At 45.2% G+C, this 26893-nt stretch overlaps 2 protein-coding genes and 1 long non-coding RNA gene across 8 annotated transcripts in view; 2 read left to right on the top strand and 1 right to left on the bottom strand.

The window, feature by feature from the left end:
* The window catches only part of HOXA3 (homeobox A3), a 93146-nt gene extending 83197 nt beyond the window's left edge, over positions 1–9949 (top strand). For all 6 annotated transcript variants that reach the window (XM_069211430.1, XM_069211428.1, XM_069211424.1 and 3 more), the window contains one exon: positions 8520–9949. In XM_069211430.1, the coding sequence (XP_069067531.1) occupies positions 8520–9295 (776 nt within the window). In that variant the 3' untranslated portion in view covers positions 9296–9949. The remainder of the gene's footprint in view (positions 1–8519) is intronic.
* A 3964-nt stretch (positions 9950–13913) lies between these two features.
* HOXA2 (homeobox A2) lies at positions 13914–16374 on the top strand. Its single transcript, XM_069211431.1, has 2 exons — positions 13914–14436; positions 14951–16374. Exons 1-2 carry the CDS (start codon positions 14064–14066, stop codon positions 15694–15696), a joined length of 1119 nt encoding a protein of 372 aa, XP_069067532.1. The 5' UTR covers positions 13914–14063; the 3' UTR covers positions 15697–16374.
* LOC138261888 (uncharacterized) overlaps positions 16167–26893 on the bottom strand; it is a 33403-nt gene continuing 22676 nt past the window's right edge. Inside the window, exon 2 of the long non-coding RNA XR_011199170.1 lies at positions 16167–16502. This is a non-coding gene — a long non-coding RNA (uncharacterized lncRNA). The remainder of the gene's footprint in view (positions 16503–26893) is intronic.

The following is a 26893-nucleotide window of genomic DNA, read 5'->3' as shown; positions in this document are numbered from 1 at the left end:
TCATTCGACTTGTGGAGATGTGCTGTAGGTGAACTAACAGGTTGCCTCTTAGGTTAGTTTGCCAGCCATTATAAGTCGTGAGTTTGCAAGGTGAGGATCGAGGGCTAGCCCAGGCCACTTTACATGTCTCATTCAGTACACCTGGCAGTTGTATAGTAGATGTGGCAAGTATATAATACAAGTATGTTCAGTTAGGTGCTTTAGTGGCCAGTAGGGCTGTATGCTGCCGATGAAGTTGTTCAAGACGGGACGTGTACCCAATGTTAGAATCATGCCTGCTGTAACCTGCCAGGCTTTGTTTTAGTGCAAATGTCAATACACTGCATATCTGGGAAAGCCGTTATCCCACTGTACAGTGCTACCCTGGAGTTGCAGCTTCAATACATGGGCTTCATGGGAACAGCTCAACAAAATAATCTCCCCTTTTTCAGAAATCACCTTTCATGAACAAGATACCTTTTTCCATAGACTTTTGATGAGGCCTTCTCTCTTTGTAAGATCTGCTCAAGGCGGAGAAGAGAAAAGAGTCCTCTTTCATGAATGTGGTACTTAAGATTTTGAGGCTGTATGCAGGAGAATTTGTCGCATCTGATCTAGGCCTACAGTGTTTTACATCAGAACCATTGTGATTTTCTTAACTGAGATAAACAATATCCTTATGTTTTAATCATAATAAAAATATCTCATTTATTTTTGAGTTTTCACTTTGCATGTCCACATGAGACTTGCTTCTTTGTGTACTTCTGCCTGTCATTCTCGTACCTTCCTTGCAATGTTACTTCCTTGCAAAGGAAGGGTGAAAGATCTGGCATCAGGAGGGTCCAATTCTAATATATTCCTGCTCACATTTTCAGTTGAATCGTCACAGTTCCAGTTTATGTTGATAGAGCGTTTAGAGTGCGGCTATTCAAAGTAAAGAGCCGGGCACCAGGCAATCATCCCAAGAGTACATCACCACTGCAAATCAACCATTGTTTTCCACAGAAATTCTGTGAGATATCCATTCAGTGTCGAATCATTAAGTGTAAATATGAGATTTTGTACTTTGGTTTCAGTGCACAAGTGTTTAATGCAACAAATGTGCAACTTCGAAGTTTACAAGGTAACTCTTCAAGCTACAACTTTCAGCTTAATGTTCATCATTTTGAACAAAAAGCCAATGTATGGATTTTTTAAACCATGCTCCATGGATGTGTTGAACGATGTCTTCGCATAGAACAGTTCTTGAGTACCAAGTATGCCCAATTTACTGATGGTCAGGTAGATTAACCTTTATTTGGCCAAGTGAAATATTGTTCAGATTATGCACTGAGGAAAATATACCAACTCAGCAGTATGATGACCAAGAACATTTTTTAAACCTGATATTGTCAAGTACAGATCTAAGTAAATTGATAACATGATGGGACAATTTATTTGCCAGCTTAAGCCTTTAGTTTCCTTCTTTAAGCTTGACTGCACTCCGCCCACGCACAGTGCCCCTGCTGGTTTTAAACTCGATTCCAAGATGGCTGCGTGTCTGTGGACGTGTGTGCATGAATAGGTGGCCATCCTTGAATGTTTTTTAACTTTTATAAAAACGATCTAAAGTGTGCTTGTGCTAATTTAGGCTGTGGTTTGTCAATATTTTTCACAGCAATTAAAAATATTGGTAGGTAGCCACCTGTGAATAAGCATGCACGTGCATATGAGGGCCCTTATGCATAGACAGCTATTTTCGATGTTTTGTGTGCAACTTTACGGCAAGACATTTCAAGTTGGCCGCATGTATGGACATATATGCATCCTCGGTGGTGACCATTTTTGAATATTTTTGTTCAATAAAGTTAAAACAATGTTCAAAGAAAACAGGAATTGGTAAAAAGCCAAAAGGTCTCCAGCCAACTAAAGACATGTTGACTTTGCTAGTGGTTGCTAACAATTGTGCGGCTGCACACCAACATGTGTCACATAAAATGCATATATACCTTCTGGAATCAGTGAGCTCACCGCCTCGAGATAACTATGAAAAACCACTGTTTCCCAAGCATATTTTGTTCTTGCTACCCATGTAATTTAATATTCCCTTTTGATTTCCAAGGGAAATGGATTTCAAAATTTCCTGGGATAGTGTGTTTGCAGCTGAATGCTTGGACACTTCTAAAAGCAATGAACAAATTAATATTTTCTTCCAAATTAAATCTAGGAATCAAAAAAGTGTGTTTTGTGGGTTGCAAAAAGGGTTACCATGGGCAAGAGTCATGTTTGCTAGGTGAAGGATAAGTCAGTTTGTTCTATTTACAGTATGGATATACTGTGTCTGACTTCCCCAATACTAATCTTTTTTAACAGTGTATTATGTTTCCTTTTTTCATACAATATCCCATATACTTCCAAAATATTCCATCATTGGGTAAATTCCTGTGTTGAACATGTATTGTTTCAAGTAGCAGCACTTTTATTTGTTTACATGTACTGTCCTATGTCCACTACTTTTTATGGCTGCCTATAGTCGTGCCTTTCCTGATAGCACAATTTCAAAGATGTAGCAGGCACCCATAATGCATAATTCCCATAGATATATCCTCACTGCCTATCCTCTGTGTTATTACAGCTGATTTATTGTTTGTGTCAAAGTGACAAAAGGTTTCTTTGAGTTATTCCTTTTTAACATGTACATTAAAGGCGCGTGGGAGGTTTTTTCAGTGCCTTATAGGCATTCTTGCGAAGCTTGTTACATTCTCGCATTTGGCTGAGCAGTTGCAACTGTTTCTCACTACACCCAGGATGAAAGAAACATAATGAAATCTTCACATTTTGGCAAGATAACAGATAATTTGTTGTGGGACCAAGCAAGGCAGCATGAGCACTACACTACGTGTTTTTTTTTTGTATATTGCTACACATGTATGCACCTTCTTCAGGACCCTCTCATATACAAGTATCGGGATTGCTGAGGAGAAATCTGAGGGAAATTTATAAGGGGTGTTTTTCAAATTAGTGTATTTGATTTGATAAAGTCAAATCACCAGCCGTGAAGGCAAGCTATGCCGTTGTACTGGGGGATTCACTGTTAGGGTTTTAATGGTGGAGCTAATGCATACTGGATGCAGGAAAGGGTTTATTACAGATCTCAGTAAATTGAAGGCTGGACACCTGGTCATAACCAATCCTTTCCACACTCTGGGCCTCATGACCAGCTTGGCAGAGGGGATTACTCCGTCATATCCTATGGAACTTGTAATTCGGCAGATGGGATATCCCGTCACATTTCTGATGGAGTTATCTCCTCACCCGAACTCATAACAAGGCCCTCTATTTTTCAGTCTTGATCATAGGCTCATTTGAAGAGTTTGGTTTTCTAAAGAGATAATATGGAGAAGCTATTGAAATCTATGAGGGCAGATAAAGCAACAGGGGTTACCTGCTAACAGTGAATGCAGACAAAGAGGGCTACTGAAGGAAAATTATGTGACCATTTTCAAATAAGTCGGACGGTGCTCTTTTTGCACCAAATCTACTACATTTTGGTTAAGTCTCTTTTAACCTAGAAACACAAATGGGCCTGATTTGCTAAGACTTTGGCCTATCTTAAATCAGGCTTAAGACATTCGCAAGCCACAAATGAAAGTCTTACTACTTTGGACAGGAAGCAGACTCTTAAGCGGTCTTGAAACTGCCTTAAACCAGGTGAAGACATTGGCTAATTAGGCCTTTTGTGTTAGGTGACTAGTCATGGAAAATCCTTATCGCCCAGCTATTTTGCAGTGTGTTTTGTGTTGGTTAATAGTAAATACGGGATGTTGAACCAGAGGTCTCATTGACACAAACTGAAGGTACTAATGGCATTCCTGAGGTGAAAACCACATATGTTAGATCATTTTATTATATCTATTTTGTTTAGATTATCTGCTGGGCTATTTTCATCTTACCTCTAGGTTAATGCATTAAGTGCATACTACAAATATTTTACTTGGATCAATTATATTGCACTCATGATAAAGAATTTATGTGTAAATTATGCTGAGATGGTGTGTTGAGATTTCAGGAAGGAATGAAGAGTAATTCAGGGATCACTTGTTTCATTAAGAGTAAATTTGTGCAGGTACTAAGATACTCATCATGGGTTGCCGAGGGGTGATCCAAAGGACTGATGCTTTGGAATATTGAGGGATCAGGAAGTATTTTCAGCAAACGTGGATCCAACTGATATTCTAAAATGAAAATGCCTTAAAGTTTGTGTGGTTAGACAGAAATAGATCACTTCCTTGCCTTGTGTGCCTTCAAGGTTTCCAGTCTTGTGAAGGCAGTGTTACAGAGCCAGCAAGATAGATTGGCTTCTTATGGTTGAATGCCTTAAGGACAATGCAAAAGTTTCAATTTCTTGTGATTTGGACATAAAAATACAGTGCACATTGCTTAGCATGATCAAGAAAAATTTGCACTGTGAAATGGAAATCTGGACTAGGTGATTTATAATGTTTATTCATTGCAATTAAATTCAGATGTGCAGGATGTTACATTTCTGGTATAATTAAATCCATCGGTAACATGGGGTTTGATTATTTCAATGAACATTTCAAAACATCAACCTAAGAAAAACCTGTTCTGCAAAGATAGCCATATACCTTACTCCACCATTTTGTCAAAGATCAAGCAACATTGTTGGATGCAGTAATTTCCTGGCACATAGCACCTCTGTTCAAAACTGAGTAAATGTGTCTGATTTTTAATATTCAAAATAATCATTCTCCCTTGATCAGGTGATATCAATGCCCTGTAAATAAGGAACACTTGTTAAGGTTCCCTTTTTTGCATCCTTATTATCTTTAAGTCATTTGTGTACTTACTTTTTGTCATTGCTGCTGTGAGTTGTCTTCTAATAATCCTCCGTATTAGATAGAGCTAAAATATCTTCCAGTCTACCCTTAACCTGCTAGTTCCTCAGTTTATGAAAACCATACTTGACGAATGCTCCTTTTCGGTGTTAGACCCTCCTAACAGACCTCTCTCTCTCTCTCTTGAATGTAGAAACAGTCCTCCTCCTTCTCTTTGTTGTAAATGACTGGAAATTATATTTATTTCCCACAATGTTTATGTAGATTCTCACTCAACCTCTTACCTTCCCAGTTCAGAGACACCCTAAATGTGATTTGTGCACATAACAAGAGATCAGAGATAGAAAGGAAGTGATTGCAGAGGCTGTACCAACGCCAGTTACTTGGTCAATCATAAGTTACAAGTATGTTATTGGCATTTCAGTTACACACAGTTTGCAAATACATGGCTTCATGGCTTTGTTGGCCATCCAATGGCCATCCAATTCCTTACTATAGTATTCTTGAAAATATAATTAGAGGGTTTGATTATTTTAAAAACATGAAGAATTTCTGAGAATTGTATGCAGAAAGGGTGTTATAATGTATGGTATAAATATACAGCATTCCATGTGTTTATTGTTTCTCTTTAACATAAATGAAGAAATGCAGTTACCTTTTAATCACAGAGGTCTAATTCTACCAAGCTTAGTCTTGAAGATGTAGAGAAATGCTCAGTGGTTTTCTATAAAATGTTCCTTAAAGGCCCGTATATTACTGAGTTGAACTGTATTTGGTGTGTCAGTGCCAAGGAGGTGTTGAGTTATAATTTGAGCAGTATTGAGATGCTGGCCGAGAAAGAAGTCTTCTCCTGGTGATGGGCCTTTGTGTCAGGCCAAGATGTTTAAAACTGATCCATGAGCTGATGGACAATTTTACGTATACATTTAAAACGCAGTTAGGTTGTTTTCTGAACCAGATATTTTGTGCTTGCTCGGAAACGTGCTTTAGAGAGAAGCCATCTGACTTGCACCAACAGAGTTGTTTTCAGCTTGCAGGTAACCATTTAACGCCTGTTTTCCATGTGGATTTTAGAGATCAGCACACTCTAGTGCTCCCTCCTCCAATTCTTAGCTGAGGCAGTGACGTGTTAAACAAGTGCTAAAGCTCTAGGCTTACTTCATTCTCCATTTGTATAACACTTAAATGACGTTCAGCCAGCTCTCTTTTCCATTGTTTATTGTTGCTCCGATTCATATTTATATTCCGCACATTACAGCATACAACATGAGGCAGTGGGTCAACCCACTTCAGTCACTGGCTAACTACACTTTGTGTGAGGGAATCTGCCTTTTCACAAAGAACATATTCACACACAAAGTAGTCACTTAAATGCCAGGGACTGCTATTGCAATGTGTGCATTTTAGAACTAAACAATTTTTTTTTTGCTTTTGGCCAATATATATTTTTAATTTATGAGCTTTAAATTGGCAGCTTTTCTAACAGTAAAATGTTGCAAAAATCATTACACAACTTAAAAGATTATCAAAAGACTGGCAGCCAACACAAGACCTATTGGTTTTGCCAAATGCTTGTTTTATTATGGTATTAAAATATATGCAAACATACAGAAAACAGTTGGTTGGCTCAAATGTTATTTCCATTTCATTTTTAAAACAGACAATAAATGTAAGAGTAGCTCTGAGTCCTAGGTGTGGTATATTAGGTGCACCAGATATCCATCAACTGTGGAAAGAGCACACTCATGATGTTCCTTAGACTTCAAACATCATCATGCTCACAGTACACACCTATCATGAGTAACAGAAAGGGAGTAGTTAGAAGTTGTAAAAATATTTTCAGTTTATTTCTATGAAGGGTCCTTAAATTAATGACAACATGCAGCTAGGGATCATAATTTGGAAAGCCAAATTACTTGCTACGCCTTTAACTTTGAGATGCTGATTAATATTACCATGAAAATACTGCAATGGTTCATCTCCTTTTCACAGTGTGGTGTTTTTTTCCACTGAAAAAGTTAATACAGTTATCTCTAAAATTGTTATTTTCACACCTTCACTAACAGATAGTGATAGATAGATACATAGATAGATAGGAAAAGCATCACTTCCAGGTATATTATTATTTCATCCAGGATGCACTTATAAAAAGTGATAATAAAGTATATTTATTTGAAATGTCACTTGATACCATGTTGACAGTCCATTTACCAGTTTCAATTATGTTTGATTCTGATTCTGTTTGATTACAGCATTTTCATAATGTGTCTGTAAATCTAAAACTGCTAAGAAGAGCGGTCAAGTTGATTCTTGTTACTTCTTCCTAGTAGTGTCTCCAGATTTCAGTTTTTTTATTTTTTATTTTTATTAAATTATACAAAAAGCAATGTGTTATTAGTGGATCCAAAACAAACCAACAACTATAATCTGCCATCTATCCTCTCCACCGGGAAAACTCACCTCCATAATCAGGTGTAGATGTGTAATGAATGCCGGGAGCAACAACTTCCCTTAAAGTAACCAAACTCTAAAATTGCAGGAGCGGGGACATGGGAGGTCGACTTGAGTCTTCAGCACTTTAATGATTGTGATCCAAGAAAGTGTGTAGACATAATATAGAGACAGATAGACGAGTACAGTAAACCATGTAATACATGTCACATTGAAAGAGTAGGGAACCTGTAGAACAGGGGCCTACAATGTAGGTCTGGGGAGGTAAAATTGAAAATCATTCAGGGGGATAGCGTTTTAAGATATTTTTACATGACATTTAATCAAAGTCAGTGGCTGTCTTCAAATTCTGGCATCCGGCCCCATATGACCTGTGTTAGACATCCCCGATTTAGGCATTTCACGCTTAAAGAACCCATGACGTGTACGAGATAAAATATGAGACACAGCTCTCTGATCAATAAAGATATTCCCACTTCGAGTGTCGGAATAGGCTGATGTGCGAGGTGAATGTGGGCATTTTAAGACGATGTTCACGTGGCCTGTTTTGCTTGTTTGTATTTACTTGAGGTTTCTATGGACTTTTAGGCAGTGTTTTACAATGCGTCTGTATTCTTACTAACAACGCGTACCAGCCTCTGGTATATTACACGTACACTCGGGTGCTAAGCAGTACAGATCATAGATCTTTTTTTTCTTTTTTTTTCTGCTGTATGTGCTGCATGTACTTCGTCATCTTTGTCCTGGGGTAAATAGTTCCTTAACTTTCCAAGAAACTGATCACTGCTTTCCACTCAATTGCAGTCTGCACATTTGTGTATCATAGGAACCAACAAGAACGTTTTGTGTGGATAAACGAGTCTGTTGAAAATCAAAATAATATATATTGCTGAAATGAGCATGTTATAAAAGCGTGTATCCTGTGCTATGTATAATTAATTAATTGTAATGTCGACAGTATGCATCTATGTAATGTTCTCTTATTATTGACATTATTTGTTATATTTGTGGGGGGGGGGGAATAATAGAAAAGTGTGGTTATAAAAAGAAAAAGGTGGGAAAGCAAGACAATAGTTGCTCATTCTTTGCTTGCATAAGAGTCCACATGCTCTCTCTTCTATGCTAATGCTCTCTTGTGTGCTCAGATGCGATAGGCAAACGCTCAGGCCTGTCTTGTGTTGACAAGGAATGACCAGGATGTGCCTTCCACCCTGTTTACCGACTCGCCTTGTGTTTGTTCCCCTCCTGCAGGTGAGAGCTGCGCCGGTGACAAGAGCCCTCCCGGGCAGGCCTCGTCCAAGCGGGCCCGCACCGCCTACACCAGCGCCCAGCTGGTGGAGCTGGAGAAGGAATTCCACTTCAACCGATACCTCTGCAGGCCCCGGCGGGTGGAGATGGCCAACCTGCTGAGCCTCACCGAAAGACAAATCAAAATCTGGTTCCAGAACCGGCGGATGAAATACAAGAAGGATCAGAAGGGGAAGGGGATGATGACCTCCTCGGGGGGCCAGTCCCCCAGCAGGAGCCCTCTGCCCCAGTCCATGGGCGGGGGGTACCTGAACTCCATGCACTCCCTGGTGAACAGTGTGCCCTATGAACCCCAGTCGCCTCCATCCTTTAACAAGGCGCACCAGAACGTCTATAACCTGCACACGTCATATCCGCCTCCCCTCAACAACTGCCCGCCTCCCCAGAAGAGGTACGCCGGGACAACGGCTGTCACGCCGGAGTACGAGGCCCACTCACTCCAGGGCAACAATGGTTATGGAAATCCGCATTTACAGGGAAGCCCCGTCTACGTGGGCAGCAACTATGTGGAGAGCATGACCAACTCGGGGCCCTCCATTTTTGGTTTAACTCATCTCTCCCACCCTTCCTCGGCCAGCATGGACTACGGTGGCCCTGGGTCCATGACCTCCAGTCACCACCATGGACAGTGCGACCCACACCCCACATACACAGACCTGTCCTCTCACCAGCCTTCTCAGGGAAGAATGCAGGAGGCCCCCAAACTGACTCATCTGTGAAGGACTGCCAGACCCTTTTTCTTATCGTCCAACAACTCCGTTTTATTCCGTTTTTAAATTCTTTGTCAGCACATTTTCAATAGTTTTTGTGACCCAGCAATATATGTTGCTCGAATGACTCTTTTTTTTCTTGTCCCATGTTTTTTTTTAAATGTGTAGCCTTGTGACTCTTATTTCAGTCAACAGTTATTATATTTTACCTTTCAGCATTTGTGTTAATGAAAACAGGGTATGTGTGCAGATTGTTTAAAAGGATCTCCAACGTTAATTTGTTCGCACAAACAGGGAAGCAATTTATTAATTTTATTGCACTTCTTTTTAAATTGCAAAAAAGATATGAAAGGGCGTTGGAACAGGGTATCCCCAGGACATTGGTTGTGTGTACTTGCGTCAACGTTAGTACTCTGGCGAGCATTCGGACGTATTTATTATTGACCCTCCATTCCTACCATGAAATAACCATAATGTTAAAATATTATTTATCCCCAAACTGTCATATTTATAAGCAAAATAAAAACGGCATTCTGAATAGTATGGAGGCAGAGTGTTGGGCCTTGTGATAAACTGCATATTGGAAATACTAGGACATTTTTATTTGAAATACAGTCCGCCCCTGTATTAATATTGTAATAAAAAAACAGAAAGAAAACGAAACATGAATACTGTATATATGTGTACATCGAGCACTAAACTCCTTCAAAATGATCAGTAACATGACATTGACATTTCTTTACAATAAGCACACATTCTGGGATAAGATTTTATTCTCAATAATGGAGTGATGGGAACGGGTGGTTTAGAAGTCAAACGGGGAGCATGATATAATACTGTTTCCCACACATGTAACAGCACATCTGCTTTCAAATGTTACCATATTGGTGCAATGTCTGTCACAACTGGGATAAATTTAGTGGAGGGAGAAGCGTTCAAGTTACATAAAGACTGAGTCCATTCAGAAGTTCCCATCTTGTTCAGTTGCAGACAAACGGAAGAGTTCATATAAAAGGCTTTATTTGGGGTTTTTTTCGTTTGTGTTGTACAAAACCTGGACGCCACATATAAAAAGGGTGTTATTTGCCTTGAGCGCAGGTGTTCCGTTGCAGGGTGACCTCCGGTGGAGGCTGAGAATGGAGCCTCGGTGCAGCGCTCGCCTCCGACGCCATTTTGCTTCTTGTTTCTCCTGCAGGCTGCAGCCCCGTTCACAGACACCCGCCCAACACACACACACACACACAGGGTGCTCGCCTCTGCACCGAAGTGCTTAGGAAGACACAACGTGTGTACTCCCACGGCTTCCCTTCGGTACAAAGGCCCATCTCCAAAGGCTGCTGCATTTGGCTTAAATGGACAAAAAGCACACGGACACTGGGCGAAGTGGGCGCGAATATATACGCATCGACAAAATGGGACAAAGCAGTCTGACTGCACTGATGCACACATACCTACGTGCATTTACAGCCTGCAGATGATACAAAACAATAATGAACCTATGTGGAAATCGTCCGCCTACATCCATACCCTCAAAATGCAGGGGAGGAATCCATGAAAATAACTGAAAGAGAAAGATAGGAAAACCCTGGAAATAATGATTCATTTATAAATCAAATACATTCCATAAAAATAAGTGGTTTGACATGATGCGTAGTTGCCACGTTATCCATAGGTAGAAACTAGTATGAAAGAGTTGTCAAGATGCCGATAGGTACAATGCTATCACATTAGAATACAATATCTGCGCACATGTATGCTTACTTATGTACAATTCTATATGCATACAAAGGCCTCTGTGCCGAACGGGAGCTGTGTAAACATATAGGCCGAATATCTTTTTCGAATAGAATTCTTATGAATCTGAAATGGAACTTAATAATGTATAATATAAAGCAACCAATGTAGAATCTCCCTACACAAACCTGTAAAACGGATTTGAAAAGATGAATTAATTATTTCATACAAATCTCTCTTTTCTTGTGGATAAAACCTAAAATGAGGCTGCAAGTATCAAAATAAATTCCGTTTGTCTCTCCTATTCTACGAGAAACGGACGCCATTTTAGATGCTCCCTGAAATAGTTATACAAGCCAGAAACATCTGTTAGGAGCAGCTTTAGGGTGTATTTTTATGCAGAACATAACTGATAGCTATCTCCATAAGTCCCTGCCTGCCACTGCTCAACATTCGTTATAGGTCGCCATTTTAACGAGGAAGTAGCCTGTACACACCACGGTTATGTCTATAAAATTAATTCAATGAACTATAGAAATTCGTGACAGGGATCGGACATCATTTATCGGCAATACTACACATTTGGACAGAAAGCTTGTCGGATGAGTAGTGGGAATATTTGCTTTGCATGGGTCCTTGCCAGGCACAATATTTCCACTTGAGAACAAAGGCACCCTTAAAGTATGAATTATTAATCCGTCCGCCTCGCGCCCTCCTTCACCGTGTAACACATAAACTTCAAGCGGGGAACGCCACACGCACTCCAAACATACACACAGTCCTCCGCACACCCCTCTTTGCTTTCTGAGTGATTTATCTCGGATTCTTTAAAAAACTGCATTGTACAACATGCGCGGTGAGCCTTTCCAAGGCTTGGCTTTCATGCCCTGCAACCCAGAGCCAAGAAACCCCAGGATTTACAAAGGAGGAAGGAATATTTCGTTCCAGATGGTTCTGAATCAGGAGCAGAGGAAAAAGGCACTGCCGAGTGACCCACACCCACACATGTTTTTTAAATAGCTCTATTTAAAGCCCTGGGAATCTATCTGCCCACCTCTCCCACACACACATGCTGCTCTCGGCGCAGTCACCAGCCCGACAGCGCACACACATACACACACATGCATGATCACACACAACATGCCCAGGAAACAAAAAAAAGGTACCATACCTGGAAACATTGAAACCATCCAGGACAAAATACATGTCTGAAGACTCTTTCCTTCTCTATTTACTCACATTTATTCGGCTCTCTCTCCCCCCCAGCAACATTTGCTCCTGCCGGAGCCAGACGCTTTAAATCTGATCTGCGAGGCCAGGAGCTGTCAAGCCCTGCTCGGCGAGGAAGATTGATCGAGCCCCGGTTTCCTTCCAGCTTTGTTAGAAGCAGAAGCAAGAAAATTAAGGGCCTTGCTTTTTTCGTTCGAGTTTTCATTTTTAAGGCCCCTGTGTTTAGATATTAAATAACCGCGCACTTTAGCGTGTTTTCTATAAACAAAGGCTTGGATTGCAGGTATCCGATGTTGGGTTCCCAGGTATGGCTTGGTGGTTCCTATGGTCTAAAAAGAAGCTCCCCACAGAGAGCAGATATTACAGGTTTTCCAAGGAATAAACATGTGCAAGGGTGAAATTCACCGTATTCTTAAAATGGAGGTGCGGACCCACACCCGGAAGTTGCACGAACCATGTCACATAACAATGCAAGTATTTTTCTAAAAACAATGCATGCTGTATACCATATTTGCAAATAAACGTGTACAATAATATTTTACAAAAACGAACATATTAAAAAAAAAATCTGAACTATAGCTTGAAGCTACACTGAATGATTTCTCGAGTTCTGGAGGGCAGATTCCCCACAGCCGACTCAAACATGTTTCATAACAACGAATAGCCTCTGTAACAATGTAATTTGCAGGTCTTCACCTCAGTTGCCGAAAGCTATCGATTTAGTCATTAAAACCTACGTGCATGCATAACGTAGAACTGCACAGGTACACGACACCATGAAAAATCCCTTTATATTCCACTCTCCACCGTTTCTTCTAAGGTGAATACTCACCGGTTCCAAGCTATGGAGGTGTGACAAAAACAGTCAGCTCAGTCTTAAATCGTCTTGCTGGTCGTGCTGTGACCACAATATGGTTTTTAAAAGAAAATTTAAAAAAAAACTGCTTTCAGACGATGCTGGAAGATGTTCCATCCTGCGACGAGGCTGCTTCTAAACCCCACGCTTCCCATATGATGCGCCAGGGAGGTGGCGGCTGTGAGAAAAAAATACCCCCACAAAGGACTGAGGACACAGTCCATTGTTCCCCTTACTGTATAATAATGAGGAATAAAAAAATACACAGACAAACAGGTTTTTCGGAAAAAACTATGCACGTGTAAACACATATTCCCAAGAAAAAAGGAACAGAATGAATCTGGTCTTCCCTCGTGTTGAAGTTTTGTGGCTGGGATGTGGGGACCTAGGTGTCAAACTTTGAAGATTAATGGATTACTTTGTTAATGACTCCAGGGCGTCAAATGTAGGTGCTTAAAATGATCTGTGAGGGGGCAAAAGTCTCCTCCTAGCAGTCGGAAACAACGCGAGCAGCGGCGCTGCAGACAGAAAGGCAGAAGCAACCTAGCCTGTAGCACAAGAAACATAAAACAGGAAAAAAATATAAAACTCTTTTCTGAAAGGAGTGCGTGTATGTTAAAAAAAAGTGTAAATAAATCCTCGCATGGTGCAGAACGAGGCGTGCCTTCCTGGCTTTTTTTGGATCAATCACACAGACAGTGGCCTCTTTTGATTAAACCCCAAATTGTCATTGGGCAGCCGGCATCATGTGACAGCCAATTCGGTCCAATTTCAACCTTGTCTCCATGAATTCAATAGTTTAATGGTAGCACGGTCCCCATACGGCTGTAATCAGTGAATTAGAAAAAAACACACACTCGGCGAGATTTTATGAAATTTCTTGTTGTTTGCCGGGGCCTTGCGAGGCATTAAATAAAAGACCTAACTTTGGTAAAGGGCTCGGAGGACGAGGGGGCGATGAATTTCGAATTTGAGCGAGAGATTGGTTTTATCAATAGCCAGCCGTCGCTCGCCGAGTGCCTGACATCTTTTCCCCCTGTCGGTGATACATTTCAGACTTCATCAATCAAGAGCTCGACGCTTTCCCACTCGACACTCCTGCCTCCTCCCTTCGAGCAGACCATCCCTAGCCTGCACCCGGGGAGTCACCCTCGCCACGGCCGGCCCAAGCCCGGCCTGCATGGAGGGGCCCCGGGGCCGGGGGGCGCCCTGGCCCCGGAGTACCCCTGGATGAAGGAGAAGAAGGCGTGCAAGAAGGGCTCCCTGCCGGTGTCCACCACCACCTCGGCCGCCGTGCCGGCCACCGGACCTGCCTGCCTCAGCCACAAAGGTCAGTTCTCCACAATATACACTTTTCTACCCCTAAATGCTGCCTTTAGCTGCGGGTTATGGCTCGCGAGGGGGGTTCGTGTCCTCGGGATGGCGGGGAAACTTTTCCTAACTTGCCTAGACAGGGTGATTTATTGGCGTCGCGACTGACCCCCTTGCGGCTCGCTGTCCCCGAGTTTTGATATTTGACAGTAATGAAGAATGATAGATTGCTCTTGCGGAGCTAAGCAGCTGATGCCTTCATTAGGAACTGTAGTCTGGATAATATATTTGCACAAAAACACAAGTTTGCTCCTCTGTTGCTCGCTTTCCAGCTCCTAAACGCAATTATTTGATTTTGCTTTGCTGCAAAACTAGGGGATGCAGACGGCAGCCCTCGCCGCTCAGCGCATAACAATGGGGCTTGCTAGCCGCGGTCAGGCGGCCATTTTGTGGCAGCGCTGTTTTTATTCTACAAATGTGTGCGCACGGGTTGTAATGATGATTTTTGTGCGTTTGGGTACTTTGTTTTACAGAGGCCCTGGACATCCAGGACAACGGCAGCGCTGGATCGAGGCGGCTGCGGACTGCCTACACCAACACGCAGCTCCTGGAGCTGGAGAAAGAGTTCCACTTCAACAAGTACCTGTGCCGGCCGCGGAGGGTGGAGATCGCCGCCCTGCTGGACCTGACCGAGCGGCAGGTGAAGGTTTGGTTCCAGAACCGCCGCATGAAGCACAAGCGCCAGACCCAGTGCAAGGAGAACCAGAACGGGGAGGGCAAGGGCAAGGGGCTGGAGGAGGGGGACCGGAGCGAGGACGAGGAAGAGAAATCCCTCTTCGAGCAAGCCCTGAGCAGCGTGTCCGGTGCCCTCTTGGAGCGGGAGGGCTACACTTTCCAGCAGAACTCGCTGCCCCAGCAGCAACAGTCGGCCCAGAACGGGCACAACGGCGACTCCCAGAGCTACCCATCGTCGCCTTTAAGCGCCAACGAGAAAAATCTGAAACATTTCTCGCACCAGGCGCCCTCTGTTACAAACCTCCTGACCACAATGGTGCAAAACTGCGCAGCTGGCTTGGACAATGGCAGCCCCGAGGCCCTGGACGTGCCCTCCTTACAGGACTTCGGCGCTTTCTCCTCGGACTCCTGCCTGCAGCTTTCAGATGCGGTTTCCCCCAGCCTGCCGGGCTCCCTCGACAGCCCCGTGGACATCTCAGCCGACAGTTTTGACTTTTTCACAGACACCTTTACTACCATCGACTTGCAGCATCTGACTTACTGAGTGAGCACCTTCCGGGAGCCCTTCGAAACGGGTGATGCCTTGTTTTTTTTCAAGGAGTGTGTTTTTTCCTTCTGTTGCTGGTCAGTACTTTTTTGGTTCACGATGTCTGTTTCAGAGCTGGCAATGTTTTTCTGCGATTTTTTATTTTCTGGCAGTCATAGTCACCACCCTCTAAGCAAATCTCTGATAGCAATACATGAGATGGGGATGACTGGGGAGATGTTTTCACTTTAATTTTATTTAGTGCCACGTTAGGAAGCGTCGTGAGATTAAAGTATTTTTGATAGAATAAAGTAAGGTTAGGTTTCTTTCAGGTTTTTTCTCCTCCCCCCTCAAAGCCCCCCCACCTGAAATCACTACAAAGGGAGAAAAACATACTTTGTCAAAAATTCTACTTCTGGTTAATAACACTACACGTTCATTCCGTTCAAAATAGTGTTTTCAAGCAAAAAAGTAAACGGACAAGTATCTTAAACTTTTGAAAAATGTTTTATTACAGCAATTTTATATTTTGGTGTGGCCATGTAAATGTGACTCTGAAGAAGTTTAATCCTGCACAAAACAGATGAGGTTATTTTGTAAATAGAGGTAAGACAATCTTTAAAACATATGGGAAGGAGATAGTAAGTGCCTAAACTATTGTGAACCTCTTACAATAAACAAAGGACAAACTTAAAACGAGTTTCTATGACTATATATAACGTGTTTGAATTGTCTACGGTCTTCCAGGGAGGGGTTCAAATAAAGTCTGCTGAACAAGTCCGGGATGTTTTTACTGCTGCTAACAGGTTCTTCCTCAAACAGACCTAAAACAGGAAAACAAAAGTTGGTTAATGTTCACTCAAGGAAAGACGTCATGTGTGGGAGACTGATGCAGGTTCCGGTGTTTCTGAGAGGTTTAATTTTCCCCGAACATATGTTTAATTAAGACGTCCAGTAAATATTTGCGCGCACTGCCGTTCCTTCGGGGTGTGCAGCCGGTGCGGCCCTCCCCAGGGACCAGTGGCCTCTTTCCCAAACACTCTAAGCACAAAAAACAGCTTGTTTACCAGCTGAACCAAGGTGCTCTGCGCCCCTGAAAACAAACATGGCTATGGGGCAAACTATACAGTTTTAGGGGGGGCACGAGTAAGCAACAGTTGTCTTCTGTTGAGTCACGTATGTTTTCATGACGCTAAAATGTACATCTTGTTTAGCAAAAGGTCTTTAAATTTGCCAGCATGTAAATGTATACTTAATTAATAGTTAATTAAAAATGATGCTAGTATATGCCAACACCACAGACATGCTTTCAAACGCATGCATATAAGGATATATGTTTAGACGCATAGTGTGGACACATTGCAAGATGTACAAAAATGTGCAAGGTGCACAAAAGCATTATGCGTACACCCAAAACGTATATCTACACATGACGCGCAGTCATAGGATACACAGTCAGAAATGCACATAAAACGCACATACATAATGTATACATAAACATAGCATACATGCGCGCATAATTAACACACACACGTTGTAAACATTCGAAAACAGATAATCGACACATACAAGGGACACACTGTACGCATACATAATGCACACACCGATCGGATGCACACATTACATATGCACCCATATGCAGACAGTGTCCCCCACACATGCATGCACAGCATCAGCCCGGCCCGGGGTGCTGCACTTGCAGGCTGGGCCTGTGTGTGGGGCGCTGGCTTCTAAGCTCTGCACGCGCCGCGGTGCTGCGAGACGGCTAAAGCTGCACGGGGCTGTTTACAAATCATCCGAAAGTCGTAAATCAAACTCGTATTGTGAATGGGGATGTCATCGAGTAAATCAATTGCGAGAGCACATGCTCGAATATATATTTAAAAAACCTGCTACGTAAGAGCCCGGCTGGGGATCCCCCTCCAGAAGCATTAAGGCGGGCGAAGCCGGCTCATAATTCATTTTTATTGCCGCATTAAAGCAACGGCTTGGATCAGCCTCGGGCCTCGTGTGAATCCGGCGTCTTTCCCTCCCATGACTTCTGCGGGTTTGTTTTCGTTAAGTTATACGGCACATTTCTGATAACTGTATAGTCCTTTATGCACATGAGAGAGAAAATTACTTATTGTTTCAAACTCGAGAAGAGCAGCACTTAACATTCACCACGAAATAAAAAAAAAAGGAACAGAAACTTATAGGATTCTGGACGAGCGGAGAAATTTCACCGAACAAGGAGGCATTACTGGGAAATTAATTCATACTTTGGGGCTTGCATTCGTCCTCTGGTCTGTTAAATCGGACTCTTCGTAAAGTTAGTTACCCAGAGTTTAACCCGCCTTACGCCGATCTCCTCTGTGAATGGGGGCAAACAATGCCTTTGCATTTCTAGCGCCTTTTGCATTGCTTGCTGTGCTCGTGGGCGACGCAGAGGGCCTGGTTTGCATTCCAGATTCCGGGGCTATAATGGGGACATTCCGCCCTTTATCCTCCATTTGAGCCGCACTGTTCGGCGCAGAAGATTCTGGGCCTTTGTCAGGGAAGAAATACTTTACGCAGGAGGCACTACTGTGCACGAAACAGAAGCAAAACATACAAATAAAAAAAAAACGCGATAACAGGGCCCGGGCTCTGCCGAATTTTCAACCCTCTCCTCCACCACAGACGCGGGCTTATTACGGAGCTCGTGAGCTCGTCCCCGTGTTTACACCCCGCACTTTCCCTGTATTTTACCGGGGCCAGTGTAAGGGCCTATCCGAGGCCTGCTGGTAGGGCTGCGGCCTTTATCGACCTGGGCATTTCTCACATATCTGCCCGTACATTCCTGGCAACAGGTCAAGAAGAAAAGGCAGCGTGGAATGAAAGAGGGGGTGCCTTTTTTAGGGGCAATCGAAGAAAGGAGAGTCGTTTTTATCGCGGGAAATTATTGGACAAAGTAAGGAGAATTTTTACATGTAACTATATATACATGTACTCCGATATGAATTAACCAGACCCCGTGCTTACAACTTTAACATTTTGTTGTTGTTGCGGAATTGTATATGTAGAGTGCGAAACAAAGCAAAGTACCCCGCAGACCGACGTGAAACTTAGTTTGCTGATTTGGAAATTTAGCAAATAAGCGCTGTACTCTATACTTGGCACGCGCACTCTGTGTGCAAAAGACACGCACACAAAGAAGAAACACACATATCGTTCTCTCTATAAATATATTTAAATATCAGTATATCTTGTGGACTTATTAGGTCACCCAGACTCTTGTTTACCCAAATATGCATTCACTGCTGTGACGTAGAGTGGACGTATGAACTCGCACTGTTCGCCCCGATAACCCTGGCAGTAATTAATGGTTATCACACTGACAAGCCGCCACTCTCTGCACTATTAGTGCCAAAGTGACACAGGCCTCTGAGATCCTCGCTCTCAGGGGGCAGCTAGCCGGTCACAAGACAGGTTCCAAAGCGCCTACAAGCAGGCATCTGTCCGCTGGCACGGCCACTGCACGCATGCAGTATGCTCGAGCTGCGCCATGAACTGACAAAATGAATGAATTGCGGGCCGGTTAATTATTTCTGCCGGGGTTCCCCCTCCCCCCCCCCACACACACACACACATATCCACCACTTGTCCCTCCTCTTCCCAACATGCAGTGCGGCACCAGTAACATGAACAGATTGCACTGCAGTCGCTGCAATGCATGCTCTGGTGGAAGCGTCCCGGCCCGTTTACAACACTGAGCGCCGAAGGAGCTAGGCCTACCCTGCTGGTTTTACAGGCGCTACACACGGGTGGGCAAGCCAGCAACCTAAGAAGGAGAGCCGAGTCACGAACCTTGGGTCTGACTTGGCTCCATGAGCTAACATGAGCCGAGCCATCGACCTCTCTGGGAAGGAACTGGTTCAACAAATGTCATGAAAACTACTTGTCACAATAAAAAAAGTGCATTTCTTAAATATTGTAAAGCTTTTCCTTTAGTACATTAGATTGCACTGCTGTATTGGGTGGCATTTATTAAACGTGAAACTTTCTAAACATGCATGCCCCTACCATGGCAGCTGCTATGTGTGGCAAAGGCTGAGATGATTGGAGGGACAACATGATAAACCATGAATCCATGTGCTAGAAATGTTTTCGTACAGTGCACATCATGATGTAATGTATTTCAAAGGTGATTAGGGTAAACAGACTGAGTGAATTAAATAAAGTAATTGCCTAGAAGCACACGATTTGGTTAAGCAAGAACGCCAGTAGCATCCCATGTTTCCTTTTTGAACTATTCAGATACCAGATAAGTATCTCTTCCATTTTAAATCAAAGATTCTTCGAAGACATATGTCTGTACACGGTCATAAACAAACAGACATATTACCTGCTAAATGAAGTTGAAACAAGAAGTCTTTCTAGAAAAAAAATACAAAAGTAAAAGAAAATGGCAGGGAGGGCTTATAATTTAAAGTTGATACTGCCTTACTTGGTTAACAAAAAGACACCTTTCAGGAAAAACTCAACACTCTCAGTGATATACATAACAAAAGCCCTGGAGAGGCCACCATACAGGTCTTTAATTGGCACAAGTGTAGTGCAGAGTTCAGGTGTTGGCAGATAGTCACAAAGAGCCCATACCATTACTCGTGGAGCAACTCTTCTGATGGACTGACTATCAAAAGTCAGTAGAGTACTGAGAACGTGGGAGATATTCATGATTTTTCAAATCATCTTCCATTTGAATACAAATTATCTTCCTTCCGACAAACTGTTTGAAAACATCCTCACCATGACATCCCTGCCTTATCACTTGGACACTCTTGCAAGCTGATACTGTCTGTTCACCTGCAGGTCCACCAAGGTGCAGCTCTGGGCCGCGCATGCTCAGCGGCAGTGGAGGAGCTTGGGGGCTGAAGCCACTGAGGGCTCGGCTCGGCTTTGGCTCGAAGGTCCAAGAACACCTCGAGCTGAGCCAGTCATATGGCTTGTGCCTGGCTCGATCCAGATCTACATCTTAGGGGTGGTGGGCTGGTGCTGGGGACCTACTCTCACTGTGCACTGGGGGTGAAGTGGCTCTGCCAGAGAAGAGCGTCTCCAGTGTAATGCGTGCAGGAGCTGAATGCAGTGTGTCTGCTGGGGACCTGCGCTCACTGCTAAGTGCAGTGTGTCTGCTGGGGACCTGCGTTCACTGTGCTAGGAGTAATAGAGCTGAGTGCAGTGTGTCTGCTGGGGACCTGCGCTTACTGCTAAGTGCAGTGTGTCTGCTGGGGACCTGCGTTCACTGTGCTAGGAGTAATGACGCTGAGTGCAGTGTATCTGCTGGGGACCTGCGTTCACTGTGCTAGGAGTAATGACGCTGAATGCAGTGTGTCTGCTGGGCACCTGCGCTCACTGCTAAGTGCAGTGTGTCTGCTGGGGACCTGCGCTCACTGTGCTAGGAGTAATGACGCTGAGTGCAGTGTATCTGCTGGGGACCTGCGCTCACTGTGCTAGGAGTAATAGAGCTGAGTGCAGTGTGTCTGCTAGGTACACGCGCTCATTGTGCTAAGGGTAATGGACCTGAGTGCACGGTTGTCTGCTGGGGACCTGCGCTCGCCGTGCTAGGGGTAATGACGCTGAGTGCAGTGTATCTGCTGGGGACCTGCGTTCACTGTGCTAGGAGTAATGACGCTGAGTGCAGTGTATCTGCTGGGGACCTGCGTTCACTGTGCTAGGAGTAATGACGCTGAATGCAGTGTGTCTGCTGGGGACCTGCGCTCACTGCTAAGTGCAGTGTGTCTGCTGGGGACCTGCGCTCACTGTGCTAGGAGTAATGACGCTGAGTGCCCGGTTGTCTGCTGGGGACCTGCGCTCGCCGTGCTAGGGGTAATGGAGTTGAGAACAGTGTTCCTCCTGGGGACCTTCGATCGCCGGGCTAGGGGTAATAGATCTGAATGCAGTGTTTCTGCTGGGGGCCTGCGATTACTGTGCTAGGAGTAATGGAGATAAATGCAGTGTGTCTGCTGGGGACCTGCGCTCACTGTGCTAGGAGTAATGGAGCTGAATACAGTGTGGCTGCTGAGGTCCTGCGCTCACCGTACTAAGGGAATAGAGCTGAGTGCAGTGTGTCTGCTGGTGACTTGCGCTCATTGTACTAGAGGAAATGATGCTAAGTGCGGTGTTGTCTGCTGGGGAGGTGTTGTCTGCTGGGGATCTTCGCTCGCCGTGCTGGGGTAATGGAGCTGAATGCAGTGTGGCTGCTGGGGACCTGCGCTCACTGTTCCAGGGGTAATGGAGCTGAGTGCAGTGTGGCTGCTGAGGTCCTGCGCTCACCGTACTAAGGGTAATAGAGCTGAGTGCAGTGTGTCTGCTGGTAACTTGCGCTCATTGTACTAGAGGAAATGATGCTAAGTGTGGTGTTGTCTGCTGGGGATCTTCGCTCGCCGTGCTGGGGTAATGGAGCTGAGTGCAGTGTGGCTGCTGGGGACCTGAGCTCATTTTGCTAGGGGTAACGGAGATGAGTACAGGGTGTCTGCTGCGGACATGCGCTCATTGTGCTAGGGGTAATGAAGCTGAGAACAGTGTGCCTGCTGGGGATCTTCGATCGCCGGGCTAGGGGTAATAGATCTGAATGCAGTGTTTCTGCTGGGGACCTGTGATTACTGTGCGTGGAGTAATGGAGCTGAATGCAGTGTGGCTTCTGGGGACCTGCTCTCACTGTACTAGGGGTAATGGAGCTGAGTGCAGTGTGGTTGCTGGGGACATGCGATTACTGTGCGTGGAGTAATGGAGCTGAATGCAGTGTGGCTGCTGGGGACCTGCTCTCACTGTGCTTGGAGTAATGGAGGGGAGTGCAGTGTGGTTGCTGGGGACCTGCGCTCACTGTGCTTGGAGTAATGGAGCTGAGTGCACAGTTTGCTGGGGACCTGAGCTCGTCGTGCTTAGGGTAATGGAGCTCAGTGCAGTGGGTCAGCTGGGGTCCTGCCCTCGCCGTGCTTGGAGTAATGGAGCTGAGTACAGTGCGGCTGCTGGGTATCTTAGATCGCCGGGCTAGGGGTAATAGATCTGAATGCAGTATTTCTGCTGGGGACCTGCGATCACTGTGCCTGGAGTAATGGAGCTGAATACAGTGTGGCTGCTGAGGTCCTGCGCTCACCGTAATAAGGGTAATAGAGCTGAGTGCAGTGTGTCTGCTGGTGACTTGCGCTCATTGTACTAGAGGAAATGATGCTAAGTGCGGTGTTGTCTGCTGGGGATCTTCGCTCGCCGTGCTGGGGTAATGGAGCTGAATGCAGTGTGGCTGCTGGGGCCCTGCGCTCACTGTTCCAGGGGTAATGAAGCTGAGTGCAGTGTGTCTGCTGGGGACCTGGGGTCACCGTGCTTGGAGTAATGGAGCTGAGTGCAGTGTGTCTGCTGGGGACCTGCTCTCACTGTGCCAGGGGTAACAGAGATGAGTGCAGTGTGTCTGCTGGGGACCTGGGCTCACCGTGCTTGGGGTAATAGAGCAGAGTGCAGTGTGTCTGCTGGGGACCTGGGCTCACCGTGCTTGGAGTAATGGAGCTGAGTGCAGTGTGTCTGCTGGGGACTTGCTCTCACTGTGCATTGGGTAATGGATCCGAATGCAGTGCGTCTGTCAGCAAGCAGCGCCCACCGAGGAACGGGACTGGAGCCAGAGTGCAGTGTTTTAAGTCAGAAAGCGGCGTTCATTGTCCTACGGACACTTTAGCTGAGTGCAGTGAGTCTGTGAGCAGCGCCTCCCGTGCAGTGAGTGCACCAGTAGAGTGCACCGTCTCTCAAAGAGCGTCTACACTGTAAGGCGTGCAGCACTTCAAAGCGCTATGTCTACCAGGAAGCTGCGTCTACAGCGCAGAGAGTTCCACAGGGAAAGGCTCTGTTGTGCCATGTAGAGCCGAATGCAGCTCCGCCTTTAGAACAGACTATTCTTTGTACCACGTGCTGTGTGTTCGATTACTTCCCAAGAAACGGGGTGCGTCCGCCGTGTGCGTGTGTCCACCAGAGCTCAGTGCAGTTCTGTTTCACAGGTCCAATACCAGCCCTAACCAAGTTTCCCAACTCCATGAATGATGTTCTGCTCCAGTCCAGTATTCTTTCTTTGAATTCTGGGACTTGTAGTCTCGTTTATTCCATTATAATACGGGGCTACAAATTCCAGAATTGAAAATAAACAAACTGGTCTAGGCCAGCATATCATGCATGGCTCTGGGAAAGTTGGCAGCCATGCAGCACATGTTCCAAGAAGCAGATTGCACGTGCTTCGGAGCTGAAAACAGCGTCTCACCGGGCTTTAACATACGTTGTGTGTTGGTGCTCAGAGAGAGAGGCTCTGTTGCGCCAGGAGGAGCTCACCGCAGAGAAACGCTCTGGGAATCAGCTTGACTGTTGTGCACTTTCTCGGGTGCACTCTCTAACTGGGGTTTCGTGCAACAACCCCCCCCCCCCCCCCCCCCCAGGTGAGCAGCGCACGACTGAGCTTTAAGCCTGGTTCTAGTGCACTGTAAATTACAGGGAGTAGGGTCGCATACGCAGTGTGCATAAGAGTTAACAGTGTATACATCCCACTGTGCACTGACCCCTGTCGTGCCCTGCACTGGAGGTGAGTGCGGAGTATCATCCACGGGTAATCCACCGCAATTCTGCAGGTTAGTGCAGTGGCTTCCTTGGAAGATCGGTATTTACTGCACAAGCTGACTGTACTGCATCTTCCTGGGAGGATTCTCTGCTGAGCACGTGCACTGGAGCCGAACGCAGGGCACCTTCCAGCAGATTCTATGACGCGACGTTGTTTCAGAGCACTGTGCAGTGTGTCTCACTGAGCTGAATGCACTGTGTCTCCGCTGAGCCACGTGCACTGGAGCGGAGTGATCTCCCCTCAGAATCTGCTGCATATCGTCCTTTCAGAGCACTGCGCATCGCGTGCTTCGGCGGTGACTGTACTGCATCTTCCATGGAGGTCTCTCTGCTGAGCCACGTGCACTGCAGCCGAACGCAGTGCATCTTCCAGCAGATTCTACTGCACAAAGTCCTTCCAGAGCACTGTGCAGTGTACCTCGAGGAGATCAGTCTCTTTTGTACCATGTGCATGGGTTGAAAATGCACTGTATCTTCCAGGGAGGAGTCTCTACTGTGCCGGGTACATTGGGACTCAGTACAGTGCATCTTTCAAGGAGCAGTGAACTGTAAAATGTCCTTCCAGAACTCATATCGCGCAGGGAGCTGTCTCTGCAGAGCCGTGTGCAGTGGAACTAGGTGCAGTTTGCATTCCAGAGGGGTCTGTAATGTGCCAGATGCATTGGGGCTGAGCACAGTGTATCTTTCAGACGCAGCCCCAACTGGCCTCCGTGCACTGGACTGAGTCCAGTGTATCTTATAGGGACTGGTCTCTACTGCCCCATGTGCACTGGAGCTGAGTGCACTGTATCTGCCAGCGAGCATTCCTTGCTGTGCCGTGTGCACTGGAGCTGAGCACTGTGCATCTTTCAGGGAGCGGTCCCTACTGCCCCATGTGCACTAGAGCTGAGTGCACTGTATCTGCCAGCGAGCACTCCTTGCTGTGCCGTGTGCACTGGGGCTGAGCACTTTGCATCTTTCAGGGAGCGGTCCCTACTGCCCCATGTGCACTGGAGCTGAGTGCACTGTATCTGCCAGCGAGCACTCCTTGCTGTGCCGTGTGCACTGGGGCTGAGCACTGTGCATCTTTCAAGGAGCGGTCCCTACTGCCCCATGTGCACTGGAGCTGAGTGCACTGTATCTGCCAGCAAGCACTCCTTGCTGTGCCATGTGCACTGGGGCTGAGCACTGTGCATCTTTCAAGGAGCGGTCCCTACTGTCCCATGTGCACTGGAGCTGAGTGCACTGTACGTATGTCTGTTGGGTCATCTGCGTTGGAGATGAGTCCAGCACATCTTCCAGGGAGACTTTTCTACTGTGCCTTGTGCACTGGAGTTGACTGCAATATATCTTCTTGGGTAAAACCCATGCACCGTAGAGCTCAGTAGATATGGTGCCTGCCACGTGTGAAAATGATAGTGTTAATCAATCAGGGCTACCCAATACCGAGAGAAGAACCCGAGCAGGTGATATGTAGAGAATAATTGTTCCACTGAACTAGTTTAAAGGTTAACTTCTAAGAACTGAGCTTCAAGTAGGTCAGTTCTGCAATTAAGTTTCACGTGTTCCTTATTGTGCTTGAAGGAAGTCTAGCTGCAATACAATGAACAGGAACCATATATAAATTAATACACAATGGGTTCTCTGCTCTTGTGATCACACTCGGCAATCACACACAGGACGTGTTAGATCTTTTTTCTTTTAAATGGTGAGCATCAGCAAGGAAACTCACAAAATTCAGAAAGCGGCTACATTACAAAACGTTTAAGTCCCCTTTTAGACAGATCAACAATATACAGGCGTCTGAGCTGTGCACTTTGACTACTTGCTTGATAGTCGATGTTTCAGTCCTACCTATAGTTACGGGGCTTCATCAGGACGGCTCATATCCAGCAACTGTGCCTGTGTACAATAAAGCAGCCTGTACATTGTGCAGCTGCAGCGCACTAAACAGCCTCCATTGTGAACGGCTAGAAGTGCAATCTCAGGTGTAAAGGTAGCCTTATTCTGAACAACTCCACGTTCACTACCGAGATGTTTACTCTGTACAGCTCCAAGTGCATTGCATAGGTACAAATTTATGCATCCCCACTTACACTAAATCACCACTATGGCGTATCATTTCATAAGCATTAGCCTCTTCGGCGTGAATATTCCAGTGCACCAGCACAATATATATTAACACAGCGCCTACGTTGTGCTACTTCATATGCACTAGATAGCTTCTGTTGTGAGCAGTGTTGCATGAACTGAATGACCTCTAGAGTGCACTGCGTAAAGTTCACGAATCAGCCCTGTGTGCATCTGCTCGTGCACAATCCAGCATCAGTTCGGAACATGTTCACATGTGTTAGCTTACAGTTTCTGCAGTTTCACGTGTGAACATCAGCACGTCCACCAGACACCCCTATTGTGAACGCTTTAAGTTCATCAGGCACCTCACACTGCATTTCCCTGTGCATTCTAGTCCTAATTATGAACCTCTCTACGTGCACTCGACCACATTTACTGTGCAGACCTCCACCCTAATTGGCCTCTTGTATCAGGGGCTTTCACTAGACACTCTATTTTTACATCCTCTGTGCCCTTCATGGCCTATATTGTTACCATCTCCATATAAACTAAA

Source organism: Pleurodeles waltl, chromosome 10, assembly GCF_031143425.1.
Source record: "Pleurodeles waltl isolate 20211129_DDA chromosome 10, aPleWal1.hap1.20221129, whole genome shotgun sequence".
NCBI lineage: Eukaryota > Metazoa > Chordata > Amphibia > Caudata > Salamandridae > Pleurodeles > Pleurodeles waltl.
Note: the sequence above shows the minus strand (reverse complement) of the source record. Positions and strands in the feature narration are given on the sequence as shown.